We start from the raw sequence: 18,393 nt of genomic DNA on the forward strand, positions 1-18,393 counted from the left end.
ACAGGGGAGAGAATGGAATCTATATGAACTGGTGTGGTGAAGTGCTTAACAGTTGTAGACAAGGACTGGGGGACATCAAGATTCAAATCCCTACTAAGCCATGAAGCTTCCTGGGTGATTTTGGCCACTCGTTATCTCTCAACCTATCCTATGTTATAGGGTTGTTGTGAGGATATAATGGGAAGAGGGAGAACCAAGAACTGTGTGTGCTGCCTTGAGCTCACTGGAGGAGGGGTGGAATATAAATGTAATAGAAACAAAGGCTTGCTCCTTCTTATGCCAAATGTTGTTTTCTCTTGCTTCAGCCAGACTTACAACAGAATGGATCTGAATTTTGAACATGAGTAAGTAGGAATCACTGTGGCAAGTCCACTGAGAAATTGTAGTTTGTGTTGGAGGATGTTAAAAGTTAAAAACAAACACATTGCAGGGCCGGAAGGTAACACAGCACCGGGGGAAAAGAATGCCCCTTACAACAGCACCACAGGCATACATTGACCACCAGTCATGATGCCCACATACTACCTATGGGATCAGAGGTGCCATGTCTCTGTGAACCAGAAGTAGGAGAGGGCTACTGTCTTCCCACAGGCATCTGATTGGCCACCTTGGGAAATAGGAGATAGGCCTTTGGGCTGATCCAGCAGGGCTCTTAGACTGATGCAACTTGTCTGTGCCTCTGGTCCCACCCCAAAAGAAAGATGGAGCAGAGAGCCCTGGGGGACCTTACTTTGAGTGTGCTGTTCTTGGCGGTCAGCTGCTGCTCAAGCTGAGAGATCTGGCTGGTGGAGTTTTCCCGGAGCTTGGTGAGGCTGCCTTGGAGTCTCTGCACATCTTCTACCAGCTGAGCGATTTCACGCTCTTTTGCAGCCAGTTCTACTTCCAAGCTGGATCTTGTCAGCACCTCGATGGCCTGCTCCTAAAAGACAAGGGGGGGGTGAAGTAAGAAAGGGGTAGAGAGATAGAGAGAAATCACACCCTGGCAAAACAGCAGGCCTAAAAACACCTGTAGTTCATCCAGAAATGATGGCAGAGGCAAGAGATTAAAGGGCAGGTATCAGAGACAGTCAACTCAGAAAAGTCTATCCCCCTCCCCGTTTAACTTTGGTTGCTTCTGAAAGGTATGAAAACATGTCTGTTGAAAGGGGTGACAAAAATATTTCCAACTTAATAGGTCAGATTACTGTAATGTTCTCTACATGGGGCTGCCCTTGAAGCAAGTCTGAAAACTTCTACTGATCTAAAATCATCGACAAGAACTTGGGAAAATGAAATATATTTCCATTTCTGTTGGCTATCTATTTGTTTCTGGGCTTGATTGAAGAGGTGGCAATGATTTTTAAAGCTCCAAACATCCTGGGACCAAGATACCTTAAGAACCATCTTCACCTGTATGAATCTGCCCAAAGTTTAAGGTTGGCATGGTCTAGGAACTTAATTGTCAAAAATAAATAAATACAACCACACAGATTCAGCTTTTGCATGAATTTTCACAACTACAGAAAGTGAAGGGCTGACTAGACAAGCAACATGCCGCCTCTTTGCACACCATCTAGCACATTGCGACAATGCAAATAATTCTGATAGACGTTGCACTAAAAGAACTTCAGGGTCTTCAGTCCCTGGTTCAGGCACAGTCCCTGGTTTATTCCTGCTTTGAAATCTACAGGCTAGACAAAGCAAAGCTCCAAATGAGCAACCCCTACCTTACAGCTCCCCTATGAAAAAGGCAAGGTTGCTAAGCCCCCCCACCCTCCCATCAATGTCCCTGCTCCAAACCCGGCACAACAAGCAGCTGTACTTGAAGGCATCGCAAGGGAAAGGCGATTCCCAAGAAACACAATTCTGGCGGCTGCTGAAAACCTCAGCTCTGCCTGGCAGCAAAGTGCAAGAAGCTGAGCTGGAGGTGTTTCAGAAAAGGGCAAAACCAAGTGTACATATACTGCCTCTTACCACATCGGGTGCTTTCTGGATCTGGGTAGCTAGCTGGAGAGATTTGTTAGCGGATGAGAGCTGCTCCCTCAGGGATTCGGCTTCTCTTTGAGCTACCTCTGCTCTCTGAAAGAAATGAAAAGGGTATCTATACTGTATATATATATATATTTGTAAAAAATATTTTGGGGGGAGGGGGGCCACAGGGTGTAGGGGGGAAGAGAATGTACATTTGATTTAACAACTGGCAATTATTGCACGAACATTCATCAATTCATGCCCGACTGAGTATAATTGATTTTCCTAAACACTCAACCTAATAAACGATGGGGGGAGGGAGAGCCTCAGAATGTGATGGATTTTTATTTTAAACAGTACAAGGAAGAAATAATTGAGCGATTATGACAGCAATTTAACGCTAGGAGCAAGGAATCCCCTGCTGACACAAATGCTGCGGCCCACTGAATTTCCCAGGCTGGATGAATGCAAGTGGAAATGGAACCCTTTGATTCAATTGCCTTCTATACTCCCAGCCAAAGCAGGCTGTGCTGCAAGATTCCTCATGGGAATAATTCTCACGAGTAAATGCTGAATTAAGAGATCCTCAGCCTGCTTTGCCTGAAACAAGCACAATGTTTTTTTGTCAAGCCTCTTTTCTCCATCGCTATTTCTCTCTCCTGCCCACACAGACAGGGTGAAGCTTGCAAGCTAGGGAAAGATGTTTAATTCAGGGGAAGCCAATGCACTGCTCTAGAGATATTTGGAGTCCAAGCTGCACCAGCCCCAGCCAGGATGACATGAGAAGTAGCACACGATTTGGAGGGCTATTCCTGTTTTAGTCAATGAAAACATTGATCATCCAGCATAACTGTAGTTATATAGGTGCTCCATAACAAATGTCCAATACGCAGCTCATAAAACAGATGCTACAATTAAAATACAATACGAACAATGAAACAATAGTTATTAAGAACAAAAACACACACGAAATTAAATCCCACATTATATTTTTATCCTGCCCCTCCTCTAAGGAACTTGTGCCATTTGGTAGCAAAAGGATTACTGTATTAAAAGCGAAGTCTCAAACTGCCAAATGCATTTCTCCTTTTCCTCCAAGGAAACCACGGTGGCACATTTTATCCTCACATTAGTGTTGTGTCATAGGTTTGGCTAAGACAACAGAATGTTCACCAGAATGTGTGCAAGGCAAGTGAAACTCTGCTTGCTAGGCTTTGAATCAGACAAAATAGTAAAGTTGAATGGGTGGGGGTTCTCCAGATGTTGTAGGACTACAATTCCCATCATCCCTAGCCCTTGGTCATGCAGGCTGAGGCTGATGGGAGTTGCAGTGCTACAACTCTGATAAGCATGAGACTTCAAGGCTGTCTTTACAATCCAACCGACAATACTGGCTTAAAAAAAAAACCTTACCTGATTTGCCCTTTCAAGGTCTGTCATGATAATCTCAATTTCATCAGACCTGGAAGAAAACAAGAAATAGGATACATTAATCAATGATCAAGTCAAATTACCGGTCAGCTGTGGGTAGCTTTGCACTCCAGTGTTTGATTTTTTTCTCTCCCCCCCCCCGCCCCACAGTATGCTACATCTCTGCAATATATTTGTAACACAGCAGGGTTAAGTACAAACACACTGATTTCGAACTGATTTTTAGGGTAGTCACTCCATACCCCTGATCATCCTAACTCATCACAGTTTTCAATGGAATATTAACAGATAAAACTTTCTCCAGTTTCAGACCCTTAATAAACCCCGTCTCAATGTAGAACATGAATTTTGACATGCTGGTTCCTTGTAGCATGGCAACACCATGAATGAATGGTAAGGAAGGGTTTTCAAGTTGCTACCATGTGATCAGATGGGCCAAACAGACTTGAACATAAAACAGTACACTGGGAACTCCCATTCAGAAACTACTCTTTCAAATGTGAGTCTATGGGGGAGAATGTATTCTTGTCGCCTCTTCAAAACTGCAAGAGTGACTCTTGATTATGTGCTAATTTATATACTGTGGCATGGCTGGTTATGTTATCCCCCTGCCCCCAAAAGTGGGCAAGGAGGCTACATCAAAAAGACAAAGCCAATTATGTGCAACACCCTTAATATACTCTTAATGTGACTCCATAAATGTCTGGTGTCCGTAACAGCATAAGTATCTTCTTGATTCCATCTCTTCTATGTGACTGACTTAATATTCCCAAATTTGGTATAGACAGCCATAGTCAATCAAATATATAAATGGTTGTACAGGTTGTGTGTGCACACACGCATTCAAAATTTCACATTTCTTCATGGTGGTGGGAAGGGTTTCTCTGTGGCTACATAGTTCATGGAAATGTATATCTCTGCTAATTCTACAGCACTTTTTAAATGGTAGGTCCTAGAGTAAACTGCACTGCAAAGACATCCTTATCCTATTTAAAGTTGCTCAGAAATTCGATGAGGAATTGAGGGGAGGAATGACTTTTCACGCTATAAACTTTGTGTTGGGCTTGCAGCTTCTATCTCAAGAACTCAGGCAGGTGATAAATATTTTAATTAAAGCATTTAAACCAACAACAAACCTCTAATTTATTGGTGCATGGTAACAGCTTTTCAAATGGTGCTGAACCGCTGAGCCTACAGAAAAGCAACCATCTGAACCATCTCTGGACCTTGTTTCATTTCCAGTACTGAACACAGCAAAAGCACTACTGAAGTCTTCTGCTAACATGCACTTCCAGAAGAACTTTCCAAAAGACTACCCAGACAGAAATAGCCCAGAATTCCCAATTCCACAAAAGTGAATAAAGGTAATTGCCATCCATTACTATTTGCTCCCAGCAGCCAAGTATTGAGGTATGCTGGCTCTGAACACGGATGTTCCATTTAGGGATCTTGTCTTGTAACCATTGACTGCCAGTTACGAATGTGTGTAATGCAGAATTCATTGTGATGTAGTGATGGTCATGGGCTGAGATGCTACACAAGACAATTTAGTGATAAATACACGGGGAAGAATATAGGTCTATCAATAGCTATTAGTCATGATGGTGAAATGGTCTCTCCATGTTTAGAGGCCATCATCATCAACAACAACAACATGAGTCGGGGTACCATTTTCTAGGGAACAATAGCAGCAGTGGGCTATTGCCTTCAGCTTATGGGAATCTTGAAGGCATAAGCTTAGTGCTGGTGGAAAGAAGATGCTGGACTAGATAGAATTTTGGTCCAATATGCAGAGATCTTCTTAATCCTATTCTAACATAATCTAATCTAACCAAACATCACACACCTTGAGCCAGGGAGTTCTATTAGGCAGAATCTTCTCTGTCCAGAACTTACTGCCAGCCTACATACAAAGAGTTCACTTAACATATGCAACATGTTGGTCACCTGCCAGTTCTGCTTGTGGCACTTCCTAGGCGTGAAAGGCTTGTTGTACCTTCCTTTTTCACATGCGGGAGGACCAAAAACCCACAGAGAATATATATTTGAAATTTACTGCAGAGGCAAACGTTTCTGTTTTATTAGCTGGACAGGGTAACGTTTTTTGGCAAGGGGAAAAAAGTAACATTTTCCCCGTTGCTGTTTTCTTCTTTTTATTGCACTGAGTAACTGTTAATATGAAGCCACAAGGGCTCGTTAAAGTGCACTGCTAAATTTTTTATTACAACCTCTTGCAAATAATAAAAAAACCCTACCTGCTATTGATATTGGGGAACTGTACAATTCACTTAAATAAGAGAACGGCATTGCATCCCTGACTTAACAATGGCAAAGAAAATAGTGGAAGGGGTAGAGAAGATTGGGGTGCAATAGCTAGTTCCGGTCTCCCAAGGAGGCTCAAGATGTTCCTTTCTCAGACCAGCAGGTAGGGCCGCCCAGGAGATTTTGTGGAAAATGCCCCCCCCCCCGGCGTGCCTGCCTGTCACTGCTTGCCCACTGCCACCCAAGAACAAGGTGGGTGGGGCTCACAGCAGAGAAGGAAGTGGCTTACAAGTGGAGGAAGCAGATCTGCCACACCTGCCCGCTGTCTGGAGCCTGCCATCTCATGGGCAGGCCAGCCCTGCCAGCTGCGCAGGAAGCTGAGTTTAAAACAGAGGGGAGGTTCGGAGGCAGTTTCTGATACTGCAGAGGAGTCTTAAGAAAACAAAAGGAGACAGGGAGAAAATCCCAGAGGGCACAAGCAAGCTCTTAGATGAAGGGTTGGCACATAAGACAATCGATTATTTGATCCAGCTTAAATATTCAATGAATCACAAGGATGGTGATGATTAGAGTATGAGCCATTTTGCAAAACTCCTTCTAAAAAGTCTCACATTTTAATAGCTACTGTTACTTTGCTTTGTTTCTGGTTTACATCCAATAAATAAAAAAATACATGGAGGTTGACCCTGCCATTCCAGGATAAAAGCCAGAGACTACAGCGAGTTCTATGAATGCTTTGCATTTTACCTAACCTTGCTGAAAGTAATAATACTACGCTTTTTAAAGTTAATTCCAGTGTTTTATAATAGCAGCTATGCTAATGAAACAATCTGTTTTGTTATGTTGATAATGTTAAAACATTTTTCCGCTTGAGCAAATCTTGGGGGTGGGGTGTGTTTTGTTAATATTAATAATAACAATAATTTACACCCAATCATTTTTTAAGATTATTATGAGCTCTGGTGAACAAATTAAGGTTCACATGAGCATCTCTGATGTCCAAGTGCATAGCTTCTCAAAATTGTTAAGCAAAGTAGATATCCATAGCAGATCTTTTAGGTGAAGGAGAGTTCATTTCTCTTGTTTCAATTTGACTTTCTCTCCTTTGCTATTAATGGGGGCTGGTGAAAGAGTTAAACTGGAGAGAGAAACTTTTTATGTCCAACTGGTACAGATTTATCTGCTGGACTTTTATGGAAAACCTTCAATAAACCTTAAATAATTAAGGAACAGACAGGAAGCTATTAGGCTGCTCCAAAAATTCTGTGCAACTGTGTCCGTCAAGAGCCAGCTACGTTACAAAGTAAACCATAAACTTAGGACCTTAACAAAGGGGGTGGGGATATTCTCTTGTTCACTCTGTGAAGAGTGTGTGTGTGCAGAGAGGGGGAAAGAGAGAATGAGTGTATTTTTGTGTGTGTTTAGCATGGGTGGCGTTTCTTTAGAAGGAAGGAATCGGAGAACTACAATTTTTGGTGTTTGAGAGACTTTACAGGAGCAGTGCATTAGGATTATGTTCAAGTGTGGCTTAAGAAGCTACTGTTCAAGAAATCATAATGATAAAGTCCCACACTAAGTCAAGTTCTTTCTTCCCAGGAATATTAAGACAACAAAATGGATGGACACTATCCAACATGTAAACATTTTGCCTCTTGGCACCGTTGCAAAGGGAAAACCAGGTCAGTCATGTTTTTAAAGATACCTGAAAAGAATACAGTGGTACCTCGGGTTAAGAACTTAATTCGTTCTGGAGGTCCGTTCTTAACCTGAAACTGTTCTTAACCTGAGGAACCACTTTAGCTAATGGGGCCTCCCGCTGCTGCCGCTGTGCGATTTCTGTTCTCATCCTGAAACAAAGTTCTTAACCTGAGGTACTATTTCTGGGTTAGCGGAGTCTGTAACCTGAAGCGTCTGTAACCCGAGGTACCACTGTACACATTCTTCAAACAGATCCAGTGCATAAAAATGGGAATGCACATGTTTACATATTTTGCTAGGCACTTGCAGTTCATTTTCATTCATTTGCATTCTGAATACTCATTGTCATAAAATGTTGTCAACTCGGACAAGGTGGTAACAGGTGAAAACAATTACTGTAGGTAACCTATGTGCAACGCCCTTTGTGACAGGGCCAACCTTACATAAAATAGTAGAAAATCTATCATCTATCCACCCACCCACCCACCCACCCACCCACCCATCCCTTGAATGGCTTTACACACTCCAGCAGAAATGGGGAACCAACTGACAGCCCAGAGAAATAATGCAAACCCCGAAACTGTGGAATGCCACCTTGAAGTGGTGTGTGAGAGGAAAGTCACACTTTCACATTACACTACTTTGGGATTTTGTATGCAATATGCCCTCTTTTGCTTCACCTCACAGTGTTTCATAATCGTGAAGCCCTCACTGCCAGGTAGCATCAGATTTAATGCAAAGCCTGATCACGCAACAACCAAACCACACTTCTGACCTTTGGATCACTATCTGGAGAACTGAATGGCCCTTGAGAACAAATGCTGGCCAACCTTGCTCTACAGAATTGGCTGTCAAAATATCCCAGAGAAGGAAGGACTTGGACAGGTTTCACTAAAAATTATCTTGTCCACCACTACTGAAGTGTACAGTTGGGTACACTCAATTCTCACGGGGTGACAAAAGCAAATTAATTGGAAACCATTCCTGCCAAGATGAAAAGCAAACTGGCAAGCTGTGATCCAGTATTCCTCCTCTCAGGCCCCCATTATATTTTAGAATGCAACAAGGCAACAAAAATGAGAGCTGATCTTCACCAAAATCTACAACTTCATTTTCAGTAGGTTCTCTTCTCCACTCCTGACACTGCTGTTTTAGTGCTGCTGGGTCCACAAACAGCAAATCCCCTTCTCCTTACTTTCAACACAGAGTGAGTCAGGAAAAATATATAGAGAGAATGACCCTCAGTTTGGCCTTGGGCAGCCCAGCAGTGTGTTAATTTTCCATGTTCAATAAAACAGCATGTAGACAGCAGCAAAAAATACAGGTGATAGTCAAGAATGTGATCTAAAGAATGATCAAAAGCTGTTGTTCAAGGCTCTCATTTTCAGCAGGCAAAGAATCACAATAACCAACAACAACCACCTCCAAATTATGGCTCGGAGAATTAAGCCCTGTGTTTCGAAATTCATTTGGTGCCTGCCATATACATGTCAGAAGCCTTTGATCATGTAACAAATGAAGCAATTCTAAACCAAGTAAGATTCAGAATTTTTTCTCATATAGAGGGCAGTCCAAGCTTCAGCTTAAAATGAGTTACATTGGAATGTACCTATGTGTTGCCTTGATGGACTTCTCAGTTAAACTCAGGCAGGTTTAAGCCAAAGGACCTAGACGATATTGTGCTAACTAGGGTGACCACTCAATTAAAGAGTCAATTAATAGGATGAGTTTTAGTTTCCTATGAGCAAACAATAGTTCTGAAACAAAACTCTTATTTACCTTGTTTTTAGGTGATGTACACATGAAATTTAGCAGACACAGTTTTAGAAGAGATACCTTCATTTGTGTGTGAGAGAGAAGGGGGTAAGCTCTCTTTACAGATGGTGCTTGCCACCTATAATTTTTGTAAATACTTGAATTACAAATAATATTTGCTTTTAAAAAGTCTAGTACCCAGTTTTTCAAGGTAATATTTTTTACTTGTTCAATGTTTTAAAAAGTAGACTATTCCCTAACTGATTAAACACTGCAGTACTATCGCTGATGGAATGAAAAGATTTTTGAATCTAGGAAGTCCCCTGAAGCAGGCAATGAAAACTGCATTCTTCTCTCTCTCTCTCTCTCTCTCTCTCTCTCTCTCTCTCTCTCTCCCAATATACTCCCAATAATAGCCAAATTATAACAATATCGATTAATTCCCAAATTATACAATTATCAAAGTGCCAATCAACTTCCAATTAATACATTTTAGTTAAAGTGGCTCCCTGCATGATGGTTTGGGTGCATTTCCGATCTTATATCACTGCGTTTCATAGTCTTAAATAATGTCAGTTACATTTCAGTTATAATAATAATCCCTTAGTCAACAGCTACATAATTAATGATTTCCATTTGTCATGGTACAATATATAAATTTATAAAGCTTCAAGTGAGGAACTCAAACTATTATCTTTAGTCCGCCCTGTGTGTGAAAACTGTTATATCCAGGGAGATTCCTTCTGTCCATATATGGACTGCATTCATTTCAAGGAGACTGACATGGCATAAGCTTACTTGGACTGGAGGCCCCTTCTTCAGATGCAGTGAGTGCTACCTTCATGCAACAAAGTGGGTTCTAGTCGCAAAAGATGCTGCTACAATCAATTCATGGGTCTTTAAAGGAGAACCACGGGGAACTGACTTCTTGGCAGCTAATATGAAGGGAGACCCCTCAGCAGGCAACTGGAGCCAGGGAGGGGGTGTGGGGAGAAGGCATGAAATACTGTCTCCGGCCCCTGCTCTCTTAACTGCAGCTCCATTATGTCTGCTCCAGCCCCTAGCAGCATCAGGCCTGCCAGAGGAATCTTTACTATTTTTATGATTTGCCATAAACCTGCTGAAATAACATACCTTGCTCTTGTAATAAGCAGAGACCTTTCATGCAAAATTTAAAAGTTGCTGATCTAATGCCTGTTAACCTGCGAACTGGTCACTCTTTGGAAGCCCTTCCTTAAGCCTCGCCCATGATTCACCCGCAGCGCACAGAGCTCTGTAAAAGAAGAGGTTGTTTCCCACTAAAAGAGGAAAACAGAGATTTGCTTCCTTGCTAGCATTTGCAGAAAACAGAGACATCTGTAAGTTGCATGAGCATTTGGCACCAACAGTGAGGCTGCCCTTGGCCAAATGTTGCAATGAGACGTTCTATGGAATATTCTGGTTCGGGACTGTGACGTTGCTTAAGTCAAACTCTGCACTCGGCAGGGGAGTAAATCCTGCACAGTCACAATGTAATGGATGGCTTTTGTACCCTCTTAGGGGGGGAACCCCAAGTAATAAACATTGCCTATAAGGTTGCAATTTAAGATTTGAAAGTATGCTGCCAATGGCTTGCAAAATGTCACTTAGAGAGCTAAGTTTATGTGTTGTGTGCAAACACAGTCTGTTTGAACTGAATTGACGACACTTGGTGGTCACTGATGGAAGGAAGAAGTTTGGCTAGATGGACCTTTGATCTGATCTAGAAGGGCCCCCGTTTTTCCAGATATGTGCTTCCTGAAAACTAAAGTATTCCACTAGGCTGCAAAGAATCTAAGAAGCACCACCAAAATAGAGTCTTCTATTTGCAACGAAATCAATGGAGGTCAGCCGGGTGTGTCCTCCAAGCACCGTTTACTATTATATGGCTCACTTGTAAGGAGCAAGGATACCCTTGTGCTAATTTGATGGCAGGATTGGGACCCCAAGACAATTCTAGAGCCAGAAAAGGTCTCTCTTATATCCATCTCCAGGGCTCTGCAAGCATGTGCTAAAGGAAACCCTTAATAATAGCACCTTTAATGCTCAAAAGTAATTGGGCCAAATTGTGATGCCATAACACGAAGTCTCTGTTATCTCCAAGCTCCATTCCAGCAATAAAAAAGAGCGCTTACTTCGCCCCAGAGAACAATGTGATTCTATTGATGCAGTACTTAGGCACGGATGTACCAGCATGCAGGCACAGTTTACAGTGCAACTGCAGTTTCCTTCTGCTTTGCCATAAGAGGCAAGTCTGAAAGAGTAAGAATTGAGATGCCAGCTGCCGTATTAACCTCCGTGCCAACGACCTCCTATTATGGGGCTTAGTCACAAACTGGCCAGGTGAGCCATCTCTTGTCACTTGTGAAGTGTTATGAAGCAGGGGCCAAACGTTCTAGCCCTTCACAGGTGTACACATTATCCCACTCGGCTCTGCTCAGGCGGCTTTGATTTTCATTTCTGTATTAGAATATGTGGTGAGGCTAAGGTAAAGGATGCTGCCAAACCAGCATGCAGTGGGGCAAAGTCAGACACTGTGTGCGCCCGTGTGTTTGTGTGTTTGTGTGTGTGTGTGTGTGTGTGTGTGTGTGTGAGAGAGAGAGAGAGAGAGAGAGAGAGAGAGAGAGAGAACTAACTGTAGAGACCTATAAAATTCAACCTTCCTATTATCTAGTCCCAATGTATGATCTATCCCCCAGTTCAGACTCTGATCAGATCAAAGGTTTGGGTGCTTTAATGCTTCCCTTGTCCCTACTTGAAACTGCACCCCCACTTTCAATGCTGCAGTTGGCTTCAGTGGAGAAGACAAAATATACCAAATCTCTCCCCACCCTGTGAGGCAAGTAACAGCTGTGTGTGATCTCAGCTGGAGAAACTGAGTAGCAGAAAAAGATTAAGTACCCCTCACCCCCACCATGTCATTGCTCCAATCAAAATCAGACCACCTCTCTTTCCCCACCAGCAGTTTTAGAAAAACACTGGTAGAGCTGATCACAGTTCTGCTCTGTCACATCTGTTCTGACCCTCAATGGAAGAGTGTCTGCTTGACACTGGCTTTATTTAGTAAAAAAGAGGGGGTTTTCTTACTATGGATTCCCATTCTCATTGGGTCAGGAAGAAACCCATGACCCAAATGGGAAGCAGCTGCTCCCAGGGACAGGAAGCAGGGCTCAGTTCCTGCCAAATCTCTTTACAGAAAATGTCCCTCACCCCAAAGGGGCTTAGTTGAGCTTTGGGAAATCTTTCTCCTCCTGATAAACTTTTTGCCTTTTGTTCAGATTTCTCTGCCCTGCTGATATTTCCTCTCCAATACCACAGGGAAAACGGGCTAACTTTTTGGCTGAAGAATGCGAGCCCGTCCACGATTGTTAAAAAGTGTAAATGTATTTCTGCGGTATCACTTTAAAGTCAAGTTGTGCATGCAATTCAAAAGGGCTCAAGGCAAACACTTTAAACACCGCTTGAGTGTAAATCCTTTGCTGAGTGCCATTAACACCCCTGCCTGTTTGTATCCAGTCTGACTCTCTGCAGCTAACATCTCCCTCTATCACATTTTAAACATGCAAGACTCTTTCTCCCATTATGGATGGTAGGTGTACAGTTCTCCCCTCTAATGCAATTGTTAACACGTTAATGTTATGAGTGTCATCAGAGGCAACACTCATGCTTATTTCTGGAGAACACTTGCACTATTCCTGCTGATAGGTGCACATGGCAGAGTCTGGAGTTCCATTTGTATAAAAATGGGTTAGCTGCGATAGCTCAGTGTTGGAGATGTGGCAAGGACAACGTCTCTCTGAAACACATGATTGTACAGTGTTCTTAACAAGTTTTGGGAGAAAGTGCTGGACTCTGTAACTATGACTGTGCAGAAAAAGTTAAATCTTTCAGCCGAGAATATTTTATTGAACTATGTACCTGCAGTATGGAAATTATCAACGGAACAATGGAAATGGATTTTCTGCACCCTAATGGTGGCCAAGAGATTGATATTGAGGAATTGGAATAATATCATGGGCTGTCCCTTGAGTCCGTTAGATGACATCGCAAGGGATCGTTGCCTTAGGAGAGCAAGAAAAATTCTCAGGGATGACTCACACCCCAGCCATCGCCTCTTTAATCTTCTACCCTTCGGTAGGAGATATAGAAGTATACTCAACCGTACCAACAGGCTAAAAAATAGCTTCTATCCATGGGTTGTTAGGCTGTTGAACGAAAAATAACATAGTGAAATTGACTTGCGAGGTGGTGTGTTGTTTGGTAAGAGATTGAGTGTTTGCGGGAGGGGGGATGCTCGTTTAATTTCATTGTACACAGGTTGTACAATGACAATAAAGGTATTATTATTATTATTAATTGGAAAAATAAAAATATGATACCCTTCAATCAATGGACTGACAATATAACATCACTGGCAATTTATGAACGGACTGCTTACAGGCACAGATGCTGTATGGATAAATATGATAGCATTTGGAATGAGTTTATACAAAGTGTAGTAGGCGATTAACATTTACATAAGCACCAGGACAATAACACTATACCAATTTATATAAGAATGTATGGGAATATTGTATATTGCTTCTTCTTTTCTTTGCATATTTTTGCTTTTATATGTATCTTTGAGGTTTTTCTCCCTCTCCCTCCCTCCCCCCCCCCGGATCACTTTATTTCTTTTAACTGAAATCACCTTAATAAAATATAAATATTTAAAAAAATGGGAGTGTCTCCCAGAGTGAAGTTTGTGGCTAGGAAAGTTTTCAATGGCATGAATCTATCTGCAATGTGTAATGGGACTGGGTGGGAGAAGGGAGAGAGATGGTGGGTTCTGAACACCAGGGGTTGATTTCTCAAACTAAGAGGTTGCTGCCAGTACAAGCGGACAGCCTGGGGTTAGGTGGGCGAATGCTCTGATTTGGTACAAGGAAGCTACATGTGTTCAACTCCACATAATCCCCATGCTTCTTCAAGAGGAGAGGAGAGGGATCTATGCAGGCTGTTGCGAAGAGTTAGCCACAAGTAAGGAAGGGTCCTACATGCTGATAGATTGCAGCAATCGGGATCAGCAAACGAGACCAACAATAAATCTGTATCTGAAGGCACCGTTGCAATGTTGGAAATAATCAAATAAACAGAACAAAAGCCTTTCGCCGTCTCCCTGGCTGGCTCTGTGGGGAAATTAACTGGTCCGCGCAGGGGTTAATGCCAGCTGATGCCGACTGCCCTGAGCCTGTGCTTTGTTCAGCGGAGCGTTAAATCTGAAAGCTCCAGAGAGGGCCGCGCCGCAGTGCTGCAAGGGCCGGGGTATAGAGTTCTGCATTAAAAATGCATGTCGCAGGCTTGCCATGGTCCTCGGCTCTGGCTGAAAGGAGTGCTGGCGGGAAAGTATTAGACACCCCACCATCTCCCTGGCAATTGGAGACATTCCTCAACAAACAGCACCTCGGGAAAGGAATGAAAGGGCAAACAAACCATGAAACAAATCAAAGCGTTCAATTATCTCCCTCCCTTTCTCTTGGAAAGGAAACTTTTCAGTTTCCAAGCCAGCCAGCTGTTTGGTGCCATATTAAATTTGCTTTACGGGAGGGTACAGGAGAGATTTCCAAGCTGGAGAGAGGGGGGAGAGCAGAGCAGAGGTGGGAACCCTTTTGTGGAGCAAACTGTACTCCCATTATATTATTTCCGCTGCCCCCCTGCTCCACATTTACTCTCAGATAAGGACCAAAATGTAACCTTAGCGAGACCATCATCCTGCAAATGCAGCAGTCAAACTGCACAGTGAGCGGCATCTAGAGAGAAACAAAGCAGGTAAGATGATATTGCTGTTGGTGAAATGTTTGCTTGCTATCGGAGCCACAGATCGACTTGTCTACATCTCTATGGGAGCAACAAAGCAATAGTAGGCCTATTTGGGAAGAGAGAAAAACTGATCACAAGGCTGGGTGGGGGTACAGTTAATACGCATAACATGACACATTGTGGACCTGGGAGCTCAGGCGTAGCTAATGCAGCATTGACGCTTTAGGAAAAACTTGTTTTAGTATTACGGGCCTCAAAGTAAAACACGGCGGCAGCACAAAAATTCACACACTATCCAACACTGGTCCTTAAAAATCTGAGTTTCAAGATTCTGAAGATCTTAAATATAGAAACATTACCACAGTATTTCAGATATCCATATCAAGGGAAGGCACACCTGATTATGCACAGTGGGGTGGGGATTAGAAATGTTACAGAGGAGACAATTTGAGTACAATCTGCCAGATAAAAAAGAGAAACGCGAAGCCTTCTCTCAAACAGGGCTGCAATCTGAAATTCCCTCTCTGGCTGAATTCTGGGGAAGTCTCCCTGAAACCCACCATGCTGTGTGGCTCCAGACATCCAGAGAGAGCCCTCCCTGCCACAACTGCCAATCAACTGGGAAGATAGTCAAAGTAGGGAGGGTTTGTTTGCAAGGCATCCTTTAGAGGCCACAAAATCCTACACTGGGGCATAGAAGTCTCTAGTTAGCACCCAAACCTGACACAGGAATTAAAAGATCAAACCTGTCTCAAGAATGTTTATTTATTTGCTGCCTTTCCACTTACCAAACGAACACTCAAGCCGCTAACAACAATCAAAATACAGTAAAACAATCAACAATTGTATCAGCTGAAACCCAAGCAGCAAAGGAGCAAATGCAAAGGTTGATAAAAAGTGCAACTGGAAGGAGAAGCTAAAAGCAGAGGGCCAAATAAACCTCCCATGGGGTCAAGCTCTGCAACTAGGGAGAGGCGACAGAAAAGGGCCTCGTGCCTCCAGACCAACTTGGAACCCAGCCACGTCGGGACACAGAAAAGAGACTTCCCCTCAGATTTTAGGGAGCAGGAGGGATAACATGGGAGGCCAGTTACATTCCTAAACTCCTTAAGAAACATTGCAAAATTAATGAATGTTAGAATGACGCTGGTTTAGAATTTACGTGGTTTACAGCTGTAATGGATAAGCAAAAAGAAAAGAAAGGTTAAAAATTAAATGAAAATTAAGGGAAAGGATTTGCTGAATTAATAAATTAGAAATTGGAATACAGAAATACAGGAAGTCGGGGAAGTAAGTTACAAGAAAATAAGGGATTGAAAGTATACTTGTTTTTACTCTTGTCTGTTTGTATTTTTGTTTTGTTTTTATATAATTTTTGAAACTTTAATAAAAATCTTTTTTTAAAAAAAATAATACATTCCTAAACTCCACCCAAGCTTCTCACATCCACTCCAACAATGCCAGGGCCCTTGCAATTTCACTAATTACCAAAACAAATCCCAGGGGGGGAAATAGTATGAATATTTAAGGAGAAAGCACTAACATACCCCTTCCCAAGAAATCAAAAACACCATCAGGGAAAATAAAAGAAATCCCCAACCCAACTAAGCCGTACACCCCACAGCTTAGAAAGAACCTTCTACTAAAATCCACCTTTTAATATTTTTGCCTGGGAAGAGAGGGGCGCAGAGGGGAAAAAAGCACCCATAGAGTCTCCTGTTATTCTCCCTCATTCCCGAGAAGGCATCTGCTCCCCAGCCAGCAAGTGCATTTCCAGGACATTGCAGCTGTGCTGATCATAAATTTGAATTGCCACCTTATTAAGGACTGAAGGCTGCACTGGTAAGGTGAGGGGAAGAAAGAGACAGAGGTTACGCTGTGTGACTGAAGGCGCTTAAAGCTAATCAGCTTCTGGCTAGAGGTTTCAGCCTCTCCTCTATTAGGAGAAACCCAGGCCCCATTTGGTGCCATATGCTGCTTGGATCACATTCACAGTGGGCAAGGCATCCTGTTAGAAATAGGCAGAGTGTCACGGTGGGCATTTCCTTCTGCAGACTTGCATTTTATCTCAGAGCGCTTTACTCCTAGTTATGCTTATATATTAGGTTTTTAAGAACTTAAATTGGTTTTTAAACTATTGGTGAAATTTTAGGTGCAATGCTGCTTTTAAAAAAAGCCACCTTGTCAGGCCATTCAGCTGGAAAGGTGGACTATAAGAATGACAAAATTAATTAGATTTATATCCCACCTTTCCTCCAAGGAGCTCAAGGTGGTATACATGTCCCCCCCCCCCCCCCGTTTTATCCTCATAGCAATACTGGGAGGTGGGTCAGGCTGAGAGGCAGTGACTGGCCCATGAGTCACCCAAGGAGCTTCATGGCTTAGTGGGGATTTGAACCCTGTCTCCCAAGTCCTAGTCCAACACTGGCTCTCAGTCAACTTTACAACAGGTGTGTGATTACATCATTAACAACACAGCTATAGACAGAGCCACTACAGTATAGCATCCTTCCCCAACCTGGTACTCTCCAGATGTTTTGGACTGCATCATCCCTGCACCAATAGCCATGCTGTTGGTTAAGACTGTGAGACAAAAGCAGCAAAAACGATGGTAGAGAACCCTGCTTTATCCCACAGAGCCAAAGTATCTGTCCCTATGTTGTCCTACCTAATTTTAATCACAGTGCCCATTTCAGACTCATCACCAAGCAATGGTTTCTTATCACAGATGGGCTTCCAAGCTCTTTCTTCCCTTCATGCGCTCCAATTCCATTTCTCGCTTTCAGGTCTGCAACAACTAGTTTGCCAAGATGCGCAGATTGGGAAAGCCATGTCTAGTGCAAACTAGCTTGCCTCCAGATCAGTCTGGGAAACCTAGTTTAAACTGCAGTTTCACATTCTGGGCTGCACAAGCCTGAAGTCCACAAACAACAGTCAAATGATGCTATGGCTGTGATGCCTAACCTGAGCTAGTGCAGCTAAACAGTCACCTACAATATCAACTGTACAGACAAAGCATGTCATGATCAGGGTTCCAGGGCTGGATTTGGATGACTCACCAGTCCGGGGGACGGTGATTGAATTGGGACTTCAAAGTGTGATGTCAGTTGACTGACAGATGTGCAACTTTGTCCATTTATAAAATTTATAAAAATTTGGTTCACATTCAAATGATAATATTCTGATCTCACCCAGAGGATAGAAGAAGTTCCCCACCCCAATCTATCTACTTTCTTTAAGTCCCTGTCCCACAGCACCTACATTTTAAGAGACATGTGCAAAATTCCTAAGGTAAAGTGGCTATTGCATAAATCCCCCCGGAAATTTAAAATATGCACATATAGATGACAGTGCTACCCAAACAGCTCCTTTTAAAAAACTGCATGAACAGTGTGTCAGAGTCCCTAAGAAACTTGCTCCACCATTTCTAATGCACAGGAAGTTTCCCAAAATCACACCTAACATGCTTCAATACAACCT

General features: G+C 42.7%; 1 protein-coding gene across 9 annotated transcripts in view; it reads right to left on the bottom strand.

The window, feature by feature from the left end:
* The window catches only part of CUX1 (cut like homeobox 1), a 261,921-nt gene that overhangs the window by 99,337 nt on the left and 144,191 nt on the right, over positions 1–18,393 (bottom strand). For all 9 annotated transcript variants that reach the window (XM_053367430.1, XM_053367431.1, XM_053367427.1 and 6 more), the window contains exons 9-11: positions 3,364–3,412; positions 1,954–2,058; positions 731–919 (exon numbers count right to left, since the gene is read on the bottom strand). In XM_053367430.1, the coding sequence (XP_053223405.1) occupies positions 731–919; positions 1,954–2,058; positions 3,364–3,412 (343 nt within the window). The remainder of the gene's footprint in view (positions 1–730; positions 920–1,953; positions 2,059–3,363; positions 3,413–18,393) is intronic.

This window comes from Podarcis raffonei, chromosome 15 (genome assembly GCF_027172205.1).
Source record: "Podarcis raffonei isolate rPodRaf1 chromosome 15, rPodRaf1.pri, whole genome shotgun sequence".
In the NCBI taxonomy this organism is placed as follows: Eukaryota; Metazoa; Chordata; class Lepidosauria; order Squamata; family Lacertidae; genus Podarcis; species Podarcis raffonei.